Genomic DNA, 26100 nt, shown 5'->3' with positions numbered 1-26100 from the left:
CGTTCTCAATACTACATAACTGGTACAACCGCATGCTGGTGCATAGGCGAGATAGGCTGTGGCAAAGAGTGACCTCACAGAGAACGACAGTGGCACGGCAGAACAGGCTAAGAGACAACAGTTACTTTGGCGCAACTCAATTTGGTGGGACATCAGGCATACTTGTTAGGTTCACCGGCCTCGGTAAGGACGGCACTGAAGAAAATCAAATTGCTTGAAGTGCCCGTATTCTCAAGTCATACTGCGAGAATTTTATAAATCTATTGATCTGCAACAATTTGTGATTCATTCGAAAACACTGTTTACACACCACCATGTTTGACACAAAAACTTGATTTAAACAATAGGTCATTTTGTCATGATACATTTTCTTTATATGTATATTTTTGAATTATAATATTATTATTTTCTAAGCCTTACTTTATAATCTCTGGACCATAGACAATTATGGCATATCCCCAGGATATGCCATGATGATCTAATAGGTATAAGTTTCACCCCAGCAAACCCCACTTATCTTAAGAACATGTAAAGAATGAATGGAGTGGCACTGCAAATGCGTGGCTCTCTCCACTTAGCAAACTTGGTAGCCGTCTCACCAGGCAGTATGTGTGTCGAGGAACCCCTATTATCAATATAGGTGGGGGTCCCAGAGGTGGGACTTGCACCTATCAGATATTTATGGCATGTATCTGTTAAACATCAATTCAAATTTAATTCCTAATTTGTGGTTTTCAATTACAAAAATACATTATTAACCACATATAGACCATTGTCAGTAAAATATATTATGGTGTCTGTAGTAAACTGATTAAAGTAATAGTCTGTAATTGTGAATCCAGGTTGCAGGATCTTGTGGGATTATTTGCACAAGCTCCTTGAGGACAAGCGCTATGAATCATCCATACGGTGGGAAGATAAAGAACTGAAAATCTTTAGGATAGTGGATCCAAACAAGCTCGCCGCATTCTGGGGAAATCATAAGGTAGTTTCCATATAATGTATTACCAACATAAAAATAAATGTAAACACAACCAGGCAATAATTACTTAATAATGTTTACTGGTAGGTTAAGTTGTTTAACAAGATGGAAACAAAGGGAGTTTTCAGCATTTGAACTGTTATGGTGCGTGAATTATGTGGAGAATTCTAAAGTACAATAAATTCCTGGCAACTGTGATATTTGGGACAGTGAGGGTACGAAATTTAGGAATCCTCCTGACAATGTCTGAAGTGCAGACAATCATTTGCATTGGCTGGCTTCTAAATCTGATTTTATGTATTGCCTCAAGGGGACTCCAATAACACTTACTGCAATTGTGCGTGTACACAAAGTCAGGGCAACCACTGGCGTCAGCTGCTTACTACAAAAATTATTGTCTGGTATATAGACAAAATGTAGATGGAAACCCGACGGCACTCATTAAGTCAATGGGTCCAGTCTGGCGCTGTTGGTTTCCATCAGGCAACAGATTAGGCGCTTCCTGTATTCTTATTGTTCTGCTCCTTTAATCGAGCTGAACAACGGAACACGGAACGCATATGTGAACAGAGCCTTACTGACTAACCGTTACAGGCAGTCTGTACACTATAGAGGTTAGAAATGACACCCGAAACACAATACAGGGTCTTAAATAGTGTTCTGGGCACATGCCATCACATGCTGTGAATTTTTTTTTGCTGATATCGCTACTTTCATTTGCAATTTGCTGCCAGTAATACAGAGATTGTTTGGTGAACCTCTTAAACTGCTTAATTTTGCTTAGAATCTCGCATTTAGGCTGGATTCACACGACCATGTTACGTCCATAATGGACGGAACGTATTTTGGCCGGAAGTCCCGGACCGAACACAGTGCAGGGAGCCGGGCTCCTAGCATCATAGTTATGTACGATGCTAGGAGCCCCTGCCTCGCTGCCGGACAACTGTCCCGTACTGTAATCATGTTTTCAGTACAGGACAGTTGTCCTTCAGTGAGACAGGGACTCCTTACATCGTACATAACTATGATGCTAGGAGCCCGGCTCCCTGCACTGTGTTCAGTCCGGGACTTGCGGACGAAATACGTTCCGTCCATTACGGACGTAATGTGCTCGTGTGAATCTAGCCTAAGTGTATCCATTCGCTTATCTCTACCTAACAATAGTTGCATAGTACATAGCAACAACACTGCAGCAGTACAAAGACTGCATTCATCAAAGCCATAAAATGCATGAAATAGGACCGGCAGTTTAAAAAAATTGCAATCTGCCTAAAAAATGTGCAGTTTATAAAAACATTCCCCTCTATGTAAAATCTGTATGCCGAAAAGCATTCAGAGACTTAGATACAAGAATGTACTCTTCATGTGATATTAATTGTGGTATAGAAGTCAGAACATCACCTAACGTCAGGAACTGAACTTCCTGGATTTGAACTCTGGACTCTCCATTCTTGCTTTACAGCATCCACCGGTCTGCTACAGAGATCCTTGCTTGTTCTATCCTTGTTCCAGCCATGTGTTTGCTGATCTTGGTGATTTGTTATGGATTGCACCTGCTATGTGGCCAATCACAGTATTTGCTGCCCTATATTTACCCACAACTTTGTACTTCCTGTGCCTGATTATTTTGGCTTGCCAGTAATCCAGCTACTGTGCGTTTAACGTCCATTGTTTTCCTGTGTACTGAACTCTGCATACGTTTAGCTACAGCTGATCTCTCGCCCCTGTGTACCGAACTCTGCGTACAAATGACCGTGGCTTATCCCTCTGTCGATTGTACTACTTCCAGGGGCGTAGCTAAAGGCTCATGGGCCCGGGTGCAAAAATTCAGCTTGGGCCCCCCTACCCCTCCCCAACACCACCATCATCAGACCCCTGCGCGTGCCTGTGCCCAAACGCCTTGCCCAACAGCCCCCATAGTATAATGCTCCCATAGCTACCCCCACACAATATAATGCTCTCATAGCTACCCCCACACAATATAATGTCCCATAACGTATAATGCCCCCCCATAACAGCCCCATACTGTATAATGCTCCCCATATCAGCCCTCACAGTATAATGCCCCACATAGCTGCCCCGATACATTATAGTGCCGCCCATATCAGCCCCCATGCAGTATAATGACCCCCATGTCAGCTCCCCATAAAGTATAATGCCCCACATATCAGCTCCCCATACAGTAAAATGCCCCCATACCAGCTCTCCATACAGTACAATGCCCCCCATATGAGCTTCCCATACAGTATAATGCCCCCCCATATGAACTCCCCATACAGTATAATGCCCCCCATATGAGCTCCCCATACAGTATAATGCTCCTCTATATCTGCTCCCATACAGTATAATGCCTCTCATATCAGCTCCCCATACAGTATAATGCCCCCCATATCAGCCCCCATACAGTAAAATGCCCCCATATGAGCTCCCCATACAGTATAATTCCCCCATATGAGCTTCCCATACAGTATAATGCCCCCCATATGAGCTCCCCATACAGTATAATGCCCCCATATCTGCTCCCCATACAGTAAAATGTCCCCCACATGAGCTCCCCATACAGTATAATGCCCCCATATGAGCTTCCCATACATTATAATGCCCCCCATATAAGCTCCCCATACAGTATAATGCCGCCATATGAGCTACCCATACAGTATAATGCCTCCCATATCAGCCCCCCATACAGTATAATTCCCCCATATCAGCCCCCATGCAGTATAATACCCCCCATATCAGCCCCCACACAGTATAATTCCCCCATATCAGCTCCCATGCAGTATAATGCCCCCCCATCTTATCAGCACCCATGCCATATCAGCCCCCATGCAGTATAATGCTCCCCCCTGCAATATCAGCCCCCCCGCATCCTTCGCCTCCTCCGGTGTGTGCTATGAGTGACTCAGTGCAGACAGGCGCGATAATGTCGCTACATCTCGCCAGCCTGCGTCGAGCAGCTCAGGGGACAGTAAGTGCTGGATCAAGGAGACGTCAGCTCCTTGCTCCAGCATTGAATGGAACCAGGACCTCGGTGAGTGACTCGCGACCCCCCGGAGGTCTTCACACGAATCCCAAAGGGGACGCGACTCACAGTGTGTAATGTATTATGTTGTATTGTGCAGTTTGCGGTGGAGAGAGGAGGGGGGCTGTCATTTAATGGGCCCCCCTCTCCACGCAAACAGCACAATACAACACAATACATTACAAGGCAACACAATACATTACAATACATTACATTACAATACATTACAAGCTAACACAATACAACACAACACAATACGTTACAATACAGACTCTGCAGCTCACCTGGAGGCCTCCGCACCGGCTCTTCCACTGCACTGGCTGGAAGACGTGTCACGTGACAACACGGTCACATGGTACATTAAGTGTACCATGTGACCGTAACCAGGAAGTACCGGCTTCACGGCACAGAAAATTAATTTAACAAGCATGCTGTATGGCAACGGAGGCCCGTGGGCCCCCCAGGCTTAGGGGCCCGATCGCAACTGTGACCGCTGCGACCCCTATAGCTACGCCACTGACTACTTCATCTGTAGCCTAGCCGTCATTTGGAGACTATCCTGGGGACTGGGCCCTGGGAATCCTAACCCAATTATGGCTATTCCATATTCCAGCTTGCTGCATGTCACAAAACAACGCTCAGTCCGTACTTACCTGGGAAGATGGTTTCAGAGACGGGGCAGGAGCTCCCTCTAGTGGCTGGAATGCGAGGATACATGCCGGAGCTCCCTCTAGTGGCTGGAATGCAAAATACAATCTAGAACTCCCTCTAGTGGCTAGTACATGGCATTGTAGCTTTGACTAAGGACCCTAGCGGTCTGAAACGCGTAAGCGTGGTCCCGGGATCTTTGTTTTAAACCTTCTGTTTTAAGATGACCGAATAAACCATTTAACTTTTATACCGAGTGCTGGATACATCTTTCATTGTTCACCTCCATTACATGGCATTACCTCAACTCTGGTAAACTCCCCCCGGACATCACATGACGCCTAACTATAGGACAGCCCATATAAGCCTCTCTCTGAGCACCAACAGGTGCCAGAGTACCAGGTAATTTCTACCTAGCTCCAGCATTGTACTATACCTGAACTGACTTCCTGTGTTACGACTCTGCATGTATCTCTGACCTCTGCATCTGTGCCTGTGATCCTAACCACACTATTGTATCCTGATCCTAGGCTGCATCCGTGGTAACATCTGCACTGTTCAAGGCCACTTATTTTAAAGGGAGCGATCTGCAGATTCCCGGCACCAAAGTCCAAACAACCTTGCGGCGATCCCTGGTGAAAATCGGGGTTTTTTTTTGTATCGACGCCTCAGTGATTTTAAGCGCTTCTAGAAACTGGCAAAAAGGAATCCCATCCTTCCTCCTAAAAAGTTCCTGAACCAGTGTTCTATCCATTTTGGGTTACTTCCGGGAAATTTTTCCTCTGACAAAGCCGAAGTGGCCTTCATTATCTCCCTGCTTTCCGGACAGGCCTTGGCATGAGCCTCTCCTTTGTGGGAACAAAATGACCCTGTATTATACAACTGTCAGGCCTATCTTGACACCTTCCAGAAGATTTTTGCTGAACCGGGAAGAGTGTCATCTGCCGCAGCCTCCTTGCTACGTCTCCGTCAGGAATCCATGACCATTGTCCAGTATGTGGTCCGGTTTCGGACTTTAGCCTCTGAACTGAAGTGGAACAACGAGGCTCTGATGGCAGTTTTCTGGCAGGGGTTGTCCAATCCGATTAAGGATGAATTGTTCTCTCGTGAACTACCTCCTTCATTGGACGAGTTGATTTCACTATGTAACAAAGTAGATATCCGTTTCCGAGAGTGAGCTATTGAGCAGCGGAGATCCAGATGTTTCAATTTCAAGTTGGCTCCAAAGTTCCAAGCACCTGAGGTTCCCCCAGAAGAACCAATGCAGTTTGGGCGTGCAAAATTGTCCCCGGAGGAACGTGAGAACAGAATGAATGTGCCTGTATTGCACTGCACCCAGGCACCTATTAGCTTCCTGTCCCAATAGGTCAGGAAACTCCAGAATCTAGACAAGGAAGGAGAGCTTGTTCTAAGTCCTCTGTGCTTCTCTCCTGTACAGAAAAAAGAGACATCGTGCTTCACTATCCCAGTGCTCCTGCACACACCCGTAGGGATTAAACACATCTCTGCCTTCCTAGGCTCTGGAGCTTTATCACCTCAGCTCTTGTATCTGTGAGGAAAATTCAGATTAAATTACTTTCTGGTCCCTTTTCTCTGGCGGGCATCGATGGAAATCGGCTGCCAGATGAGGCTATCCAGGCCCGTACCAAATCACTCTTCATGAATGTGGGAGTCCTGCATCAGGAATTTATTGACTTTCTTGTGGTCCCTAAAACCATCAGTCCAGTTATCTTGGGATACTATGGTTGCAAATTCACGCCCCACATATCGATTGGCAGACACGGGAAATTGTATCTTGGAGTTCTAAGTGTCACTCGTCCTGTTTGAAGAAGGTGACCCCTCTTAGACAACTGATTCCTCTGTGCACCTGAAAGCTTGAGGGTATCATCCCCCGCAGTACTCTTCCTTCACAGATGACTTCAGAAAGTCTCAAGCAGAGAAACTTCCTCCCCATCGTCCCTGGGACTGCACTATTGACTTGCTCCCCAATAGAACTCCTCCTCGTGGGCAGACCTACCCTCTCTCGCTAACCGAAACTCAAGCTATGTCTGAATATATCCAGGAGTATCTTGAATGGGGGTTTATCTGACATTCCTCTTCTCCAGCTGGCGCAGTGTCTTTCTTCGTGGAAAAAAAAAGACGGTGGTCTTCGCCCATGTATTGACTATCGAGAATTGAGCGAGATCACTGTCAAGAATAAGTATCCACTCCCTTTGCTCTCCAAGTTATTTGACCGGATACATGGTGCAACAGTGTTCACTAAGCTCGATCTGTGAGGCGCTTACAATCTCATCCGCATCGTCTGGCGTTGAATGGAAGACAGCCTTTAACACCAGGGATGGCCATTACGAGTACTTAGTCATGCCCTTCGGCCTGAGTAATTCGCCCGCAGTGTTCCAGAGTTTCATAAATGAGATTTTCCGGGACATGCTGTACCACTTCGTTGTCATTTATCTGGACAACATGATCTTTTCCCGTTCCCTTTCGGATCACCGCAACCACGTGCGCCATGTCCTAACCCGACTGAGAGACTATCAACTTTATTGTAAACTGGAGAAGTGTCACTTCGAACAATCCTCCGTTCCGTTTCTGGGATACATTCTGTCGGGCACCAGACTCAAGATGGATCCAGTCAAGGTCCAGGCTATTCAAGACTGGCCTCAACCCACTGGGCTAAAGGCCGTTCAGAGCTTCATGGGGTTTGCCAACTATTAAGAACCATGGACCCACATCTCAATGGATTTTGTTACCTATCTCCCACCATCTAAAGGGTACAATACCATCTAGGTCGTGGTAGACCGAATCTTCCAAAATGGCGCATTTCACCCCTTTGAAAGGCTTACCCTCAGCGGCTGTCCTGGCTTCTATTTTTATCAGAGACATTTTCTGTCTTCATAGCTGCCCTCAAGAGATTGTGTCTGACCCAGGGTTTCAATTTACATCACGGTTCTGGCAAGCTATCTGTAAAATAATGGGAGCTAAGCTCAATTTCTCCTCAGCCAACCTCCCACAGTCCAACAGACAGACAGAGAGGGTAAACCAAGACCTTGAGAAATTTATAAGACTCTACCTCTCTCCAGCTTAAGACAACTGGGTAGACCTCCTACCGTGGGCAGATTTCGCACATAACAATCTGTTCCACGAATCGTCATCTGAGTCCCCATTCTTCATCAACTATCAGAAGCATCCACGCCTTCCCACTTTTCCAGCTCTTCCCATCTCTGATGTCCCAGCTGCGGATTCCTGCATCCGAGAATTCTCGGACATCTGGTCTCAGGTAAAGACTAATCTTCAGAAAGCATCTGCCAGGTACAAATCCCAGGCGGATGAAAGACACAAAGTTCCAAGATGAGGACCAGGGAACAGAGTCTAGTTGTCCACTCGTTTTATCATACTCAGAGTGCAAACTATGAAATTTGCCCCACGTTACATCGGGCCGTATATTATATCCCAAGTAATAAACCCAGTAGCCTACCGCTTGTCCTTGCCTCTGTTCCTACGCATCCCAAATGTCTTCCATGCCTCTCTCCTTAAGCCTGTAGTCCTCAATAGATTCTTGTCCTCTCGGGCACCTCCCAGTTCCATCCCTGTTGATCAGCATAAGGAATATGAAGTGGATGAAATCTTGGACTCCAAGTTATCCAAGGGGATCTTGCACTTCCTCATTAATTGGAAAGGCTACGGTCCTGAGGAGCGCTGTTGGATCAAGAATTCGAACGTGCATGTCCCTCAACTTTTAAAGAAGTTTTATAAGAAATTTCCCGACAAACCGGTTTTGGCGTGTTCAGAGCCCACCCCTAAGGAGGGGGGTATTGTCACAAAATGATGCTCAGTCCGTACTTACCTGGGCAGACGGTTTCAGAGACGGGGCAGGAGCTCCCTCTACTGACTGGAATGCGAGGATACATGCCGGAGCTCCCTCTAGTGGCTGGAATGCAAAATACAATCTGGAACTCCCTCTAGTGGCTAGTACATGGCATTACCTAAATTCTGATAAACTCCCCCCTGACGTTACATGATGCCTAACTATAGGACAGCCCATATAAGCTTCACTCTGAGCACCAACAGGTGCCAGAGTATCAGGTCATTTCTGCCTAGATCCAGCATTGTACTATACCTGATCTGACTTCCGGTGTTACGACTTGTATCGCTGACCTCTGCGTCTGTTCCTGTGATCTTGACCAGTGATTGTATCTATTGTACCTAGATAATGGCACAGCAACCTATTACAGGAAAGTCAATATATTAAAGTGAAACGATCATGCTATACATATTATATATGCTGTTTGATCTGAGTGCATCATGTTATAGAGCAGGAGGAGTTGAGTAGATTGATATATATTCTTGTGGGATAAGATTAATTATAACTTGCAGTTTATCATTCTCGGCTTAGGAGTTCAACGGGTGCAGTGACTCAATGATTGACAACCTTTATGACATGCATAGAGAGATAGCTAGCAGGCACTAAGGACCATCCACTGGATTCCTAAGCCTAAAATTTGTAGGGATTTTAATAATTAAATTAGTAGTTATAATAAAGAACAAGCAATGAAAAGTTGTCCCAATTTTAGTCTTTTATACATGTTTTAACAGCAACTAGACAGCTCTTTGTGTTTTACTGTCTCTTAGTAAATCACAAGATGTTTGACATTATCAGTGCCACATTGGTTATGATACATTTTATTTATATGATTTAAAAAAAGGCCACTTCTTGCAGCAGAATATTATCACAAGTTGAAAAAAATAGCCCATAAACATAGTGAGAATAAATAATTTTACTTATTTCCTGCAGAATCGACCAAACATGACCTATGAGAAGATGTCAAGAGCCCTGCGACAATACTACAAAATAAACCTTTTAAAAAAAGAATTTGGACAGAGGCTAACCTTCAGGTAAATTCTTGTTGAAACCATAAGGATTCTTCCCTTGGTGTTAAAGGGGTTTTCCTGTACAGTAATATTGATGGCCTATTCCTAGGATAGGTCATCAATATATGATTGCTGGGAGTCCGACTCTTGGCACCCCTTCTAAATGATGGGGCCGCTGCTCTCTATTAAGTTCCACGTCCCCTTTATTGTTTACCCAGGCACACCGCCATACATGGTTATGGCTATGCCTTGTTCTACAGCTCAGTCCCATTCACTTGAATAGAACTGAACTGTGGCCCATCATTCAGCTGATCATGTGGGTGCCAGGGTTCGGACCCCTAGTAATTAGATATTACTGGCCTATCAGTAATTACTAGTAGATATTACTGGCCTATCAATGTTACAATCTTGGAAAACCCCCTTAAGTCAAATGAGTAATAATACTGGCCATTCAATATTGAAGGGTTAAAAATATAGTTTTTGGACCCTGTAACCCAATAACATATAATAATTCCCAGAATGTCTACATATAATAATTTGCATACATCTTTTAGATATTTAGAACACTGATATTGGAGCTGAAAATGATTATTACAAAAATAATGTAGCACCTGAATAATAATGCATGCGAATACATTCGCATAAATGTCCTTCAAGTTCAATCAGGGGAAAAAAAGAAAAACGCTCATAACGGAAGAGACAATACACACTAAAGGAGAAATAATTAGTTCCTGACCCTGAGTAGTAAACAGGATCAGCTGCCATTTAATGTGTGAATCTCAGAGTTTGTAGCCTGTATAGAGCATTTATATTTTGGAAAACTTACCAGAAGAAATCTTAAAGGGGTTGTCTGGGCACGGGTCAGTTTATCATCCTGATGATCTATCCACGGGATAGGTCATCAGTATATGATCATGGACACATGGACCCCGCACAGATTTGTTGCTCCGCTGCCTCCGGTCACCGGATGTTATGCAGTGGCCAGTGGCGGAAGCAGATGGCTCCGTACACTGTAAAGTGGCTGTACTGAAGTCCTCCAACACTGCTCCTATTCATTTGAATAGGTGCAGAGCTGCAGAACCGCAGCTCGCCACTATATTGTGACCGGAGCCATCTGCTTCCGGCATGGACATCCACCGATCATATACTGATGACCTATCCTATGGATAGGTCATCAGTACGAAAAACCGCCCCGTGTCCGAATAGTCCCTTTAAGTTCTATTTATCCGCTGCTTCAAGATAGAAAGACTCATCCTTTTACGCTGTGGTTTCTATTAAATATATCCTCATGTATGATAATAGAGCACTTGATAATTTTTATTATTATATGATAACTTGGGACCATGTTGCACATTAAACACCCTAGTTCAAGTTATTTATTCTCTTTAGAATATATTCAAGTCAAAATATAGAAGCTACTAATTGAAACTTATATACAATTTTATAGAACGCGAGCCAGTTCAAAGTAACATCATATTTTTCATGGGACATGGGTTCCCTCTAGTAATAAGTGGAGCATTATGTGTAGATACATAAAATAGTATTAGTGTCCCTAGGCATGACATGTTTTGCTATAACTGCAGCGTCTTCATGAGTCCAAGACATAACAATACTTAATTATGAAACACTCTAAGAAGGACATCAAAAGAACAAAAGTGTTGTAATGATGGGGGTAGGGAAATGGACAAGTGAGCCCTAATCTACCCGCCACTCTGTCCCTGCCTACTTGCAACGACCCGCCCTAGGCGACGGGGTACAACTGGGCGGCGGTCCCTACGCTCAGTAAGTGAACGAGACAAACAGACAAGGGTAACAAAGCTAATGGAAAAGGGGCAGTTGCCCACGGCAACACCGTGAGCAACAAGAGTGGTGAACGAGCCGAGTCAAACCAGGAGTGTACGAGGTACCAAACGCAGAGCAGGAGAGTAGTCAGTAAGCCAGGGTCAGTATGGAGCAGGATCAAATAGTCAGAAGCTGTAGCTGGGCCGGGAAACCACAAGAGAAGAATCACAAGCAAGGAGGAACAGGAAAGGCAGGTATAAATAGACAGAGGGCGGAAGCTAGCTCCGTCTGGCCAGGCTGCGATAGGCTCTCCCACTCCTAAGCCTGCCAGCCTGAGTGGTGGAAGCTGGAGTCAGTCTCAGAGACATAGACTCAGGTGCAGACTGATTGCCTATGGGCGTATCCACAGAAGTTGTGCCTGGCAGATCCTTTACAGTACCCCCCCTTTTATGAGGGCCACCGGACCCTTTCTAAGTGGACCTGGTTTATTGGGGAAACGGAGGTGGAACTTCCTGACCAATACCCCAGCGTGAACATCCCGGGCGGGTACCCAAGTCCTCTCCTCAGGCCCGTATCCTCTCCAATGGACCAGGTACTTGAGGGAGCCTTGGACCATCCTGCTGTCCACAATCTTGGCCACCTCGAATTCCACCCCCTCAGGGGTGAGAACGGGAACAGGAGGTTTCCTCGAGGGAGCCAAGGAGAAGGCCCACTCTTGGGGCCCTTCCTGGAGCCGGGACATAATTATACCCACCCGCTGGCTCTCAGAACCTGAGGAGTGAGGTTTTAAGCGAAAGTAGAGCCTTCAACTCTCCCGAAAGGAGAGAAAAGTCTTCCGGTCCCCTGAGAACCGGTCAGGCAACTTGAGGTGGGGTTCAAGAGGTGAGGTGAGGGGCACTACCATGGTAGCGTCAGGCTGGTTGACCCTCTGAGCCAGGGCCTGGAACTGTAGGGAGAGACCCTGCATTTGCTGGGCCAGGGTCTCAAGGGGGTCCATAGTAGAGTCAGGGACCAGGGTAGACTAGGTAGTGAGGCTTGTGATTATGTAATGATGGGGGTAGGGAAACGGACAAGTGAGCCCTAATCTACCCGCCACTCTGTCCCTGCCTACTTGCAACGACCCGCCCTAGGCGACGGGGTACAACTGGGCGGCGGTCCCTACGCTCAGTAAGTGAACGAGACAAACAGACAAGGGTAACAAAGCTAAGGGAAAAGGGGCAGTTGCCCACGGCAACACCGTGAGCAACAAGAGTGGTGAACGAGCCGAGTCAAACCAGGAGTGTACGAGGTACCAAACGCAGAGCAGGAGAGTAGTCAGTAAGCCAGGGTCAGTATGTAGCAGGATCAAATAGTCAGAAGCTGTAGCAGGGCCAGGAAACCACAAGAGAAGAATCACAAGCAAGGAGGAACAGGAAAGGCAGGTATAAATAGACAGAGGGCGAAAGCTAGCTCCGTCTCGCCAGGCTGCGATAGGCTCTCCCACTCCTAAGCCTGCCAGCCTGAGTGGTGGAAGCTGGAGTCAGTCTCAGAGACATAAACTCAGGTGCAGACTGATTGCCTATGGGCGTATCCACAGAAGTTGTGCCTGGCAGATCCTTTACAAGTGTTCAGGAATTCACAAGGAAGAGACTGGCCAAAAATGTGATTCTTGGAAGAGTAGAAAGGAAACACTTCTACTTACTTAGAGTAGCATTAATGCTCGTCTCATATTTGCCAAAAACAACTGGATGAATGCCAAGCCATATAGAATAAGGTTCTATCAGACAAAACACACAGGGTTCATTATAACTGGCAGAAGATAAAGAAGGCAGTTTATAAGTAACAACATCATACCAATGGCTAAACTGCATAAAGGTAAGGTTATTGAGGATACTTTGCTGCCCCTGGACCTGGACAACGTGTCATTATTTTAATAAACCACTAATTCTGCACTGTACTATAACATCAGTTCAGTCATGAGTGTAGTACACTCTTGTCTCTGCACAGTAGAATGGTATAGCCCATGTATTATTCCTAAGCAATTTTTCCTCTAAGCTAGGGCTACAGGGCGACTTTTGGCAGTGACACCGGTTGCATGGCCAAATATTGCTGTGTGCCTCTGTATTGCAAATAATTTAAATGAATTTGGATGAATTGCAAACCGCAGGTTGCCGCGACCCTGACCCTAACCAGTAGGTCCCAACACAGCCAAATTCACTTTAATTACGTGCGATTCACACAGGGGCACACAGCGACCTGTGTCGCAGCTAAAGTTGCCATGTAGCCCTATCCTTAAAGGGGTTTCCAGAGTTAAAATGTGTTTGTGTTAATGCTTTTAACTTATGAATGCAAATCCAATTGTAATGTATTTACTGTTTCCAAATTGGCCCCTTTTCCAGATACTGGCGTGGGGCACATGCCTGGGGACGTCACTCTCTGGCCGCTGTGTTGATCATCAATTTCCTTCCGGGTATACAACTAGTCACTAGCGATGTGCCATGTATGGGCTGTTCTATTATACAGCCAGTAACGCGCATGCGGGGTACAGGCTGTATTTCAAAATAGCCCATACACGGCACGTCACTAGTGACGTGTCGTATACCCGGAAGTTATTTGATGATAAGAGTGACGTCACCAGGCATGTGCCCCACGGCAGCATCTGGAAACGGGGCGAATTTGGAAACTGGGCGAATTTGGAAACTGGAAGTACATTACAAATGTATTTACATTTATAAGTTAAAAGCATTAACACATACACGTTTTAACTTGGAAAAACCCCATAAAGCTGCATGGCAGTGTGGCTGCGCAGCTTAGAAGCTTCCCCCATAAAGGGGTTGTATAGACTTAGATGCTTCCCAGAAATAGCTCCACTCCTGTCCATCTGGTATGTTACGTCTGGTATTGCAGCTTCTCATGTATACAAATTGCCGTTGTTATCATATAATTTAATAGAAATGGGGCTTGTTTTTTGCGGAGCGAGCTTTCGTTTTTATTCATACCATTTTGAGGTACATAAGACTTTTTGATCACTTTTTAATTCATTTTTTGTGGGAGATGAGGTGATCAAAAAACAGCGATTCTGGTGCTTTACATTTTTTTTTGTTGTACTGTGTTCATTGTGCTGGTTAAATAATGTTATATGTTAGAAGTTCGTACATTTATGTAAGCGCCGATACCAGCTATGTTAATTTTTTTTTTACTTTGCATTTGGGGGAAAATGAGAATGGTGTTTTTTTAATATTTTTATTTTTTATACAAAAAATCTTTATTTAACTCTATTTTATTTTAGTTCCCCTAGGGGACTTGAACCAGCGATTATTGGATCACTTGCATGATATACTGCAGTAATAATGTACTGCAGTTCATCATGATTTTTATAGGCTCCAATTAAGTCTTACCTCTGAGACAAATCAAGCAATCAAGGCAAGAAATCCAGAGAGGCAGGAATCAAGAGAACCTGGACAACAGATTCAGCAGTGGAGCTGTCCAAACTTTCAGATGGCTGAAAGAGAAGAGCTACTGCCTGAGACGCAGAAGTTTCTGGGTTCAAATTCTATCAATGCTCCCTTTTTTCCAAGATGTCCTCTGGACGCCCTAGGGGCTTTTGTTTTTGTTTTTTTTAGGTTATCTCTGATTAAATTCTTTTGTAAGTTTAGAAGCATGAACATTTTGCATCAAAAAAGCAGGATGCACATTCATAGATTTAGGAAGATTTAAATGAACAGGACTTCATCAATTTGAGCGAAAATTAGCTTTCCGGTGTTTATCAGCAGCCTATTTAAATACATGTTTAGCATCGTGCAAACTCTCAACAATCTTTTCTTTAACCTTTTGTAAGATCCAGCTATTATCAATTACATCTAATTTCATGAACTTAGATGTGATTGATAATAGCTGGACCTGAGTGTTAGAGACACACAAGACCAGCGTTCACCGAGACCTGACAGATTCATCTTTGACCGCAAGATACAGCTTCAATGTATACAGGGTACATAAAAGCTTTTTCCGTAAAGCCGATGTAGCATATTACGGGTTCATGGACTTGCTATTGAGCCCTTACTCCGATTTGTGTTTTATTTTTTTTTATTTTTTCACTTTTTCTTCACTATGGGGGCTGCCATTTTTTTTTACCATTTCTGTATGTGTCGATTAATGACACATACAGACATGGAATACGGCAGCTACAGTCCCATAGTGAATGCGAACGGGGCCCGTTCCATCCACTATGCTGTACGCCGTCTGTGTGGGAACGGCGCATGCGCCGCTCCCACACAGTCCAAGTTGAACTGTGCGACGTCCGGCGCCATTTTCCTGTGGACCGGAAGTCGCGGCCGGACAGTAAGATTACTACTTCCGGTCGCGGCTTCCGGACTTGTGCAGTTGGAGCGGCGGTAGCAGACGGAGCGGACGGACCGGAGGGAGCGGCGGCGGCAGGAGCAGGTAAGTTATTTCTATGTATGTTCGTGTTTCAGTGTGTGTTTACTACTGTATGTTAACCTACTACACTGTGTGTTAGCTCAAAAAATGGCGACACACAGTGTAGGAGGTTTGACCGTTCAATCCCCTCGTTTCTCCCGGCACTAGCCAGGATAAAGGAGGGGGGTTCTGAGAGCTCACTAGAGCGAGTGAGTTTTCTCAAATTTTGCAGCATAAAGCAATGTAGTTGCTTTACCACATGCAATGCTGCAATTTTGGGAATTGCTCCATCTAGTGACCAGTGCTGGGAAATATTATAAATTAGAATCTAATTTATAATATTTCCTGACTCGTGAAAAAAATAAAAAAATTAGAACAATGTCTAATCACCTATACACTAACTGTTTAGCTAAAAAAAAAAAAATGTTTTTCTAGCGACACATTACCTTTAATGTTGCGATTTCAATGTTGAAGGGTGTATTAGGCCATGCCTCTGGCGCGGCCGAATGGGCATGTAGCCAGGGCACGTCTGAGGGCCTTTGTTAGGCCCCCGACTGCCATGGCAACCCATCAGCGGCCAGCGATTGTGTTCGCAGGCCGCCGATGGGTTGACAGAAGGAGCCCCCTCCCTCTGTGAATACACTAAGTGACACCAAACAATTCTAACACCATTACTAAAAATGAAGTGATCAATCTCTCTACACATCCCCTCACTCAAATTCAAATACAGGTCCTGGAGAGGGACCTGTCCTTTGTCCTGACGGAGAAATTTGACTCCTTCGTCTGGACCAAGGACATAGCCCTATTCTCCAGAAAACTGCACTGGCATAAATTTTTTTGTGAGAAAAATAAAAGGACCTGTCAGGACTTTCATTTGGATCCTGTTGATCTAGACACAGCAAATGACGTTGTAGATCTCTTGGAAGATAATATCAGAGACAGAAGCAAGGGACCTTTCACTAATCTAAGATCGACAAGTACCAAAATGCCACCAATATGTAATAACCCAAATATAGAGATTTTCAGGAGACTAGTAGAGGAGGATCTAAGGGCTCTTGAAGGCCAGGAACCTATACATAGAAATATGACAAGGGAGGAATCTAGAACTCTGAATAATCTATCGGCAAATAAAAAAATAACAATAAAACCTTCTGACAAAGGGGGTAACGTAGTGGTGATGGACACGGGCCCCTATCTAGATATGTGCAACACAATTCTCTTTGACTCAGCAACATATCATCGATTGCAAGGCAGCCCTTTGGAAATATTTATGGGAGAACTGAGGATAATTCTGGAGAGGGCATTACAGAATGACATCATTAACCCCTTCAGGACGTAGCCCTTTTTCAAATTTTCACTTTTGTTTCTTTCTCCCCACATTTCAAAAGCTATCATTTTTTTATTTTTCCATCTATATAGCTATACGAGGGCTTGATTTTTGCAGGACAAGTTGTAGTTTTTCATGGCACCATTTATTGTACCGCATAATGTACTGGGAAGCTGAAAAAAAAATATTTGAGGGGTGAAATGGGCAAAAAGCAGTAATTACGTCATATTTTGGGGGGTTTTGTTTTTACGGCGTCCATCAGGCGTTAAAAACTACATATTCACCTTATTCTACAGGTTGATAAGATTACGGCGATACCAAATTTATATGTTTTGTTTTATGATTTACCACTTTTTAAAAAATAAAACCATTTGCTAAATTTACTAAAACTTTTGTGTCGCCGTATTCTGAGAGCCATAACTTTTTTATTTTTCCATCAATTTAGCAATGTGAGGGCTTAAGTTTTGCGGGGCGAGCTGTAGTTTTCACCCATACCATTTTGGGGAATATGTGACCTTTTGATCATTTTCTATTTCATTTTTTTGGAGCGCTAATGTGACCAAAAAACATCAATTTGCGTGTTTTATATATATATATTTTTACAGCATTCACCGAGCGGGTTAAACAACGCTATACTGTCATAGTTCAGACTTTTACGGACGCGGTAATACCAGTTATGTTAACTTTTATTTTTTTTAACATTGATTTAGTGGAAAAATGTGAAAAGGTTTTTTTTTTTAACATTTGATACTTTATTGTTTTTAGAACATAACAAAAATCTTTATTTAACTGTTTTTTTACTTTTTTTATTAGTCCCCCTAGGAGACTTGAAGCAGCGATTGTTGGATCGCTTGCATGATATACTGCAATACTAATGTATTGCAGTATATCGTGATTCTGACAGTCTCCTTTGAAGCCCTGCAGGCGGAGCTTCAAAAGAGTACAAAGATGGCGGACCTTGGGGCTTTTGTTCGGCCCCCAGACTGCCATAGCAACCGTTGTAACCGGCAAACCGTGCCGCTCGGGGGGGTGCGATCGCGAGTTTGAGGGGGCGCCCCCCTGATTCTAACACTTTAAATGCCATGGTCGTGATTGATTGTGGCATTTAAGGTGTTAAACGGGCGGAATCAAAGTGAACTTTGATTCCACTCATTGCAGGGAGGTGTCGGCTGCGTGTAACAGCCATCACCCGCTGTGTATGGAGCGAGCTCAGCCCGTGAGCTCGCTCCATACTTCCCCTTAACCCTCATCACGTACAGTTACGTGATTTTGCGTGAAGGGGTTAGTAAAATGGAACACCAATTTCTATCCCAAGAAAATCCCAAAGTGGCAACTTTTTATACAATTCCGAAGATACACAAAGGGACTAACCCTCTCAAGATGAGACCTATAATCTCTGGGTTTGACAGCCTAAACCAGAACATAGGAATATACATTGATAGAATCTTGCGCCCATTTGTGCTGAGTCACCCTTCATACATTAGAGACACTACAGATTTACTTCTAAAACTAGAGGGCATAGTCATGGAGAATAACATGATTTTTGTCTCCATTTATGTTGTAGCATTATACAGTTCAATTCAGCACCAGTTCGGATTGGAATCTGTTTCCCACTTTTTGAAAATGAGAGGAAACCATCTTATTGCACATAATGCATTTGTTATGGAATTATTGGAGTTCAACTTGACCAAAAATGTATTTCTGTTCAAGGACCATTACTTCCACCAGCTCAGGGGCACTGCTATGGGAAGCCCATGCGCCCCCTCATATGTGAACCTGTTCCTGGGCTGGTGGGAGGCAAATATAGTCTTTGCACATACCAATAGCAAATGGCATGAATCAATAGGCCTATGGCTGAGATTCATTGATGATATTTTCATCCTATGGATAGGTAACCAAGAAGAATTCCGGGACTTTATTCGTGACTTAAATACTAACCAAATAGGACTTAGATTCACCTCAGAGAGTGATACAGATAACCTGGCCTTCTTGGATGTGGGAATCTCAAGGGGGGATAAAGGTAGGATTATAGCTGATGTATTCAGAAAGTCTACCACAACAAACAGTCTCCTGAGGTGGGAGAGCTCCCAACCATATGCCCTAAAAAAATGGTATACCTAAGAGACAATACCTCCGCTTCAGGAGGAACTGTTCTAACATGAAGACTTACTACAAGCAGAGGATTTGAGAAACAGGTTTCTACAGAGGGGATACCCCAAGAGAATCCTGAAAGAAGCATTTAACAATGCAGTGGGAATGAAAAGATGTGACCTTCTGATACCCAATAAAGCAAAAGAACAGAAAGACAACATGATGCGCATCATAGGGACATATGATGGTTCTCACATAGAAATAAGGGAAATAATTAACAAGCACTGTGGAATATTAATGGAAGATGAAGACCTTAGACAAGCTATAGGTGGGAGACCCCAAATCACATTCAGAAGAAGCAAAAGCCTGAAGGATAAACTAGTGTGAAGCCACTTTGTAGATGAACCCCCTGAAACATGCTGGCTCCTGGGGACCTTTAGATGCGTTAGATGTCTCGCCTGTGAAGCAGTTTGTAATGTCCGTGGCTGCGGGCTGTCAGCTCCGTTCTCCCCCTGACAGCCGCAGCCACGAGTCGGCAAGCGCTGGCCCCAGCCTCCTCCTCAGGAGAAGCCAGTGCTCGCGTCTACTCACCACAGCCGGATCCCGTAAAGGGGCATCGCGTGCACAGGACCTCGTTCATGAACCTTGACCGGTGAGTACTCTGGACTATAATAGGGGTCCAGCCCCCTAGTTCTATGCCTGAGCTTTGTTGTGTATTCCTAGTCTGTCTTGCATATGGCCCCCTAGTGTTTCCTGCTCCCAGTGTTCCTGTATCCTATTACTTGTATCCTGATCCAGTCCCCTGCTGCGTTGGATACCACGCATGTTCTGCTTCTCCACACCTGACATCCACCTGCTGCCAAGTTCCTGCCAAGCCTGCATTGCTACTGTCCGAGCTGCCACAGGTACCCTATACAAACTATAGACTTTGACCTGCGTCCTGTAGGCCAGCTGCCTTACCGCCAAGACGGTACGGCCCAGTGGGTCCACAGACCCTTCGTGACAGTAAGCTCAGGCTATGGACCCCGCTGGTCGACCAAGACCATGACGACGTCACAGGAGATGCGGGCGGATTTGCTGGACCTCCAGTCTCTACAAGAACAACTCCTCCAGGCTTTGAACATTCTCGTAAGTCAGCAGGAGGCACGAGCTGCCGTTCCTCCTACTACACCTCCTGGTAGTGTTGATCCTCAGACTACACCTCCTGGCAGTGTCGATCCGCGTTTTTCTTTGCCTCTTTTCTTTGCCGCTATGATGGAGACGCAGGTTCCTGCCGTGGATTTTTGAATCAGTGCCAGATCCACTTCAGCCTGTATTCTAGGGCATTTTCATCTGACGGCGCAAGGGTCGCTTTCATCATCTCTCTCCTCACTGGCAAGGCCGTTGCATGGGCAAACCCTATCTGGGAGAGACAAGGACCAGAGACCCGTGACTTCCAAGCCTTTCTCCGGACTTTTCGAATGGTGTTTGAGGAGCCTGGACGTGTCTCATCTGCAGCGGCTACCTTGATTAAACTACGCCAAGGAGACACCTCCGTGTGCGAGTACGCCATCCACTTCCGCACCCGGGCCGGAGAACTGTTATGGAACAATGAGGCCCTGGTAGCTGCATTCTGGCATGGACTGTCTCCTAAAATTAAGGACGAACTTGCCGCTCGAGACCTGCCATCTACCCTGGATGACCTCATCCTTCTGTCCGCCCGGATTGATATGCGGATCCGAGAACGCCTCCAAGAGGTTAGTCGGGAGGGAGACCCTCCTAGTCTGGTACCTACTTTGCAGCAACCCCTGCTGTCCTCAGATGTCGATCCTCCTAAGGAGTCTGTGATGATGGACCAAGGTAAGCTATCCACCCAGGAGAGACAACGTAGACGCACTTCGGTACTTTGTCTATATTGCGGCTTCGGTGGCCATCTTGTGCGCCTGTGCCCTCAAAAGCCCCAAAGCCTAGGGTTGCTAGGAGTTGCAACCCTGGGTAAAAAAGGACTTCCGTCCAAATTGTCCTTACCCGTGACCATAGTGTCTGGCGGGAGAACGCATCATGTCTCTGCGTATCTGGACTCTGGATCCGCTGCAAATTTTATCCGTAGAGACCTGGTGGACCTTCTTCAATTGCCTACTACCCCTATGGAGAGCCCGTTGACAATTGCTTCAGTGGATGGCCTACCCCTGCCAGACCCAGTTATTGCTGTGACCAAACCACTGAGGCTCCAAGTAGGGGCTCTCCACTCCGAACTGCTGTCATTCTATGTCCTACCCAGAGCCGTTGACCCTGTGTTGCTGGGCCTGCCTTGGCTCCGATTGCATGCCCCAGTCCTCAACTGGAACTCTGGAGAGGTTCTCCAGCGGGGCACCGAGTGTCACAATCATTGCCTGGGACAGATTAGTTCGGCTCAGCCTCCTGTGCCTCAGTCACTGGCAGGATTGCCTAGTCATTTTACTTCATTTGCGGACGTCTTCAGCAAGAAAGAGGCGGAGACACTGCCCCCACATCGGGAATATGACTGTCCTATCGAGCTGGTTCCTGGTGCTTCCCTTCCCCGTGGTAGGGTATATCCTCTCTCTCTGCCAGAGACTCTGTCTATGTCTGCCTATGTTAGAGAGAACTTGGAGCGGGGCTTCATATGCAAGTCTTCCTCCCTGGCAGGAGCCGGGTTATTCTTCCTCAAAAAGAAGGATGGTTCTCTTCGTCCCTGTATAGACTACCGAGGTCTCAACTAGATCACGGCGAAAAATAAGTATTCATTGCCATTGATCTCAGAAATATTTGATTGTATACGTGGTGCCAAGATTTTTTCCAAGTAGACCTGCGGGGGGCTTACAACCTAATCCGCATTCGCCAGGGTGATGAATGGAAGACTGCATTTAACACCCGTGATGGACACTATGAGTATCTAGAAATGCCCTTCGGCTTGTGTAATGCCCCTCCGGTCTTCCAGGAGTTTATTAATGACATTTTCCGTGACCTCCTCTATGTTTGTGTAGTAGTCTATCTTGATGACATCTTGATTTTTTTCTCCAGATCCTATGACTCATCAGAAGCATGTCCGTCAAGTCTTGCTGCGGTTAAGGGAGAATAATCTGTACGCCAAATTGGGGAAGTGCGAATTTGAGAGAGATACTCTACCCTTCCTGGGCTACATCATCTCGAATAGAGATCTCAAGATGGATCCTGAAAAGGTAAAGTCTGTCCTGGAATGGCCACGTCCTCAAGGCTTGAGGGCCATACAGGGCTTTCTGGGATTCGCCAGTTTTTACAGACAGTTCATCCCAAACTTCTCTTCACTGACATCTCCTATCTTTAACCTCACCAAGGGGCATGTACGCCAAGGTGTGGACTCCTGAGGCAGAGTCCGCATTCAATACTCTGAAGAGTGCCTTCATGTCAGCCTCTATCTTCCATCATCCAGACGTCTCTCTACAGTTCTTGTTGGAGGTGGATGCATCCTCTGTCAGTGCTGGTGCACTCCTGTTCAAGAGAGGCTCCAAGGGCAAGTCTAGGGTATGTAGATATTTCTCCAGGGAGGACTTTTGTGCGCATGGCTGACCGAAGGAGGGTCCTCCGCTGGTGACATGCCTCTAGACTGGCAGGTCACGCGGGGATCCGTAAGACCCGGGATTTGATTGCCCATCATTTCTGGTGGCCCACTCTGCCCAAAGTTGTTATGGACTTTGTTTCCTCCTGCTCTGTGTGTGCAGCTAAGAAGGTCGCTCACTCCAGACCCGCTGGTCTGCTCCAGGCATTGCCTGTGCCGGATGTTCCCTGGCAGCATATAGCTATGGACTTTGTTATTGACCTGCCTCTCTCTGCCGGATGCAGTACTGTCTGGGTGGTGGTGGATCGATTTTCGAAAATGGCCCACTTCGTTCCTCTGACCGGTCTTCCATCTGCTCCTTAACTGGCCAAGCTGTTTATCCAACACATCTTCTGCCTGCACGGCTTGCCGCAGCATATTGTGTCTGATCGGGGGGTTCAGTTCACCTCGAGGTTCTGGAGAGCCCTTTGCGGACTTCTACGTGAGAAGTTGGACTTTTCCTCGGCCTACCATCCTCAGTCCAATGGACTCGAGGATCAATCAAATCTTGGAGAACTACCTGCGTCACTTCGTCTCTAGGCAGCATGATGACTGGGTGCAGTTGCTTCCGTGGGCTGAATTCTCCCACAACAATCATACCAGCAAGTCCACTAGGAACACTCCGTTCTTCATAGTCCTTGGCCAACACCCACGAATACCTCTCCCGGTTCCTGATTCATCCAAGGTACCAGCTGCTGACACGGCCTTTAGGGACTTTCTACAGATTTAGCGGCAGACTCGATCCTTCATCCTGCTGGCAGTTGACCGTATGAAACGGAGGGCGGACACAAGGAGAAGACACAAAGGTCTGGCTGTCCTCCAGGAACATTCGACTAAGGGTGCCGTCATGCAAGTTTGCTCCCAGGTTCCTCGGACCATTCGAGATCCTACAACAGATCAACCCTGTAGCCTATAAGCTTTGGCTGCCTACTACCCTCAAGGTCCCCAACTCCTTCCATGTATCCCTCCTGAAGCCAGTGGTCCTGAACCGCTACACCAAGACTCCTAGCCCTGTGGTTGTCGCCAGCGGCCCTTCAGACACCTTTGAGGTTCAAGAGATCCTAGACACCAAAAGATTGAGAGGAAAGACCTTTTATTTGGTGGATTGGAGGGGATTTAGTCCTGAAGAGAGGTCTTGGGAGCCAGAGGAGAACCTCAATGCTCCTGCTCTTCTGAAAAAGTTTCTCTTTCGCTCTGGTCCCAAGAAGAGGGGGCGTAAGAGGGGGGATACTGTAATGTCCGTGGCTGCGGGCTGTCAGCTCCGTTCTCCGCCTGACAGCCGCAGCCACGAGTCGGCAAGCGCTGGCCCCAGCCTCCTCCTCAGGAGAAGCCAGCGCTCGCGTCTACTCACCACAGCCGGACCTCATTCATGAACCTTGACCCGTGAGTACTCTGGACTATAAGAGGGGTCCAGCCCCCTAGTTCTATGCCTGAGCTTTGTTCTGTATTCCTAGTCTGTCTTGCATATGGCCCCCTAGTGTTTCCTGCTCCCAGTGTTCCTGTTCCTGTAATCTATTACTTGTATCCTGATCTAGTGCCGTGCTGCGTTGGATACCACGCCTGTTCTGATTCTCCACACCTGACGTCCACCTGCTGCCAAGTTCCTGCCAAACCTGCCCTGCTACATCTCCGAGCTGCCACAGGTACCCTATACGGACTATAGACTTTTACCTGCATACTGTTGGCCAGCTGCCTTACCGCCAAGATGGTACAGCCCAGTGGGTCCACAGACCCTTCATGACACAGTTGAGGTATCTAGGGCATTTACTAGTGCGACGACAGGCATTGGATACCTGAATAAACAGTTTATTAATTGTAAATATAGAGGGGTGATATATTTAGCTAAATGTACGTGCCCTAATGATTATGTGGGGAAGACTAAAAGAGAGTTCAGGAGACGCATCAGGGATCATTATAATGATATCATAAACAAAAGAGACACTACAATATCAAGACACATTTGTTCGGCACATAGGGTAAACACAAAATCCATCAGATTCCAGGGTATACAACATATTGAACCTAGCCCTAGAGGTGGCAACTGGGATAAATTATTATTACAGACAGAGTCGAGATGGATATACAAGATGAGATCGGTATCTCCAGACGGTGTGAATGAAAATGTGAATTTTGCATGTTTCCTATAGGGATTGGGTTAGACTACGCATATAGAGGGGAGGGGAAGGATGCAATATACGATCCTCGTATAAGATTCTGACTATACTCTGAACAAAAATCTTAACACAGGAACCAATACCCTATACTTAATTGACACTTATATGTTATGTATGTCAGTATATGTCCTTATAAGTAAATGTGTGATGTTCCACGTTTTAACAGCTTATTAAAAGCTAAGTTTTATATTTACTCCTTCTGCAGCTTTATAATATAATCACTATTGACCGCGGCATTTAAGGTGTCAAATGGCAAGATTGGAGGTTTCTCCAATCCTAGCTGTTGCAGCGGATGCCCAGCAGTCAGTAACAGCCAGGCTCCCGCAGTGATCGTGCGAGCACAGCTTCTGTGCCCGCGCGATCAGAAGCATGTATGTGATTGTATGCTAAGCTGTTAATTTAATGAGAGCATTCAAGTTTCGAACTAACTTTCTGTAGACATTAGCAAAACCAATAAATTACTGAATTTTCCATTTTTTGGGGTTGGCCAATCAACACCAGCCAGTCCATACTGAGATGTGCTGGAGATATACTGTACCCAAAGAAATTGAATTGTAGTCTATTCAAAATTACATTTCTCAAGTTTAATATATACAGTGAAGGAAATAAGTATTTGATCCCTTGCTGATTTTGTAAGTTTGCCCACTGTCAAAGACATGAACAGTCTAGAATTTTTAGGCTAGGTTAATTTTACCAGTGAGAGATAGATTATATTTAAAAAAAAACTGAAAAACACATTGTTAAAATTATATATATTTATTTGCATTGTGCACAGAGAAATAAGTATTTGATCCCTTTGGCAAACAAGACTTAATACTTGGTGGCAAAACCCTTGTTGGCAAGCACAGCAGTCAGACGTTTTTTGTAGTTGCACACATGTTAGATGGAATTTTGGCCCACTCCTCTTTGCAGATCATCTGTAAATCATTAAGATTTCGAGGCTGTTGCTTGGCAACTCGGATCTTCAGCTCCCTCCATAAGTTTTCGATGGGATTAAGGTCTGGAGACTGGCTAGGCCACTCCATGACCTTAATGTGCTTCTTTTTGAGCCACTCCTTTGTTGCCTTGGCTGTATGTTTCGGGTCATTGTCGTGCTGGAAGACCCAGCCACGAGCCATTTTTAATGTCCTGGTGGAGGGAAGGAGGTTGTCACTCAGGATTTGCCGGTACATGGCTCCATCCATTCTCCCATTGATGCGGTGAAGTAGTCCTGTGCCCTTAGCAGAGAAACACCCC

At 45.6% G+C, this 26100-nt stretch overlaps 1 protein-coding gene across 2 annotated transcripts in view; it reads left to right on the top strand.

The window, feature by feature from the left end:
* The window catches only part of LOC142674709 (transcription factor ETV7-like), a 106857-nt gene that overhangs the window by 41146 nt on the left and 39611 nt on the right, over window positions 1-26100 (top strand). For both annotated transcript variants that reach the window (XM_075847218.1, XM_075847217.1), the window contains 2 exons: window positions 843-985; window positions 9445-9545. In XM_075847218.1, the coding sequence (XP_075703333.1) occupies window positions 843-985; window positions 9445-9545 (244 nt within the window). The remainder of the gene's footprint in view (window positions 1-842; window positions 986-9444; window positions 9546-26100) is intronic.

The sequence above is a fragment of the Rhinoderma darwinii genome (genome assembly GCF_050947455.1).
Source record: "Rhinoderma darwinii isolate aRhiDar2 chromosome 2 unlocalized genomic scaffold, aRhiDar2.hap1 SUPER_2_unloc_14, whole genome shotgun sequence".
In the NCBI taxonomy this organism is placed as follows: Eukaryota; Metazoa; Chordata; class Amphibia; order Anura; family Rhinodermatidae; genus Rhinoderma; species Rhinoderma darwinii.
Note: the sequence above shows the minus strand (reverse complement) of the source record. Positions and strands in the feature narration are given on the sequence as shown.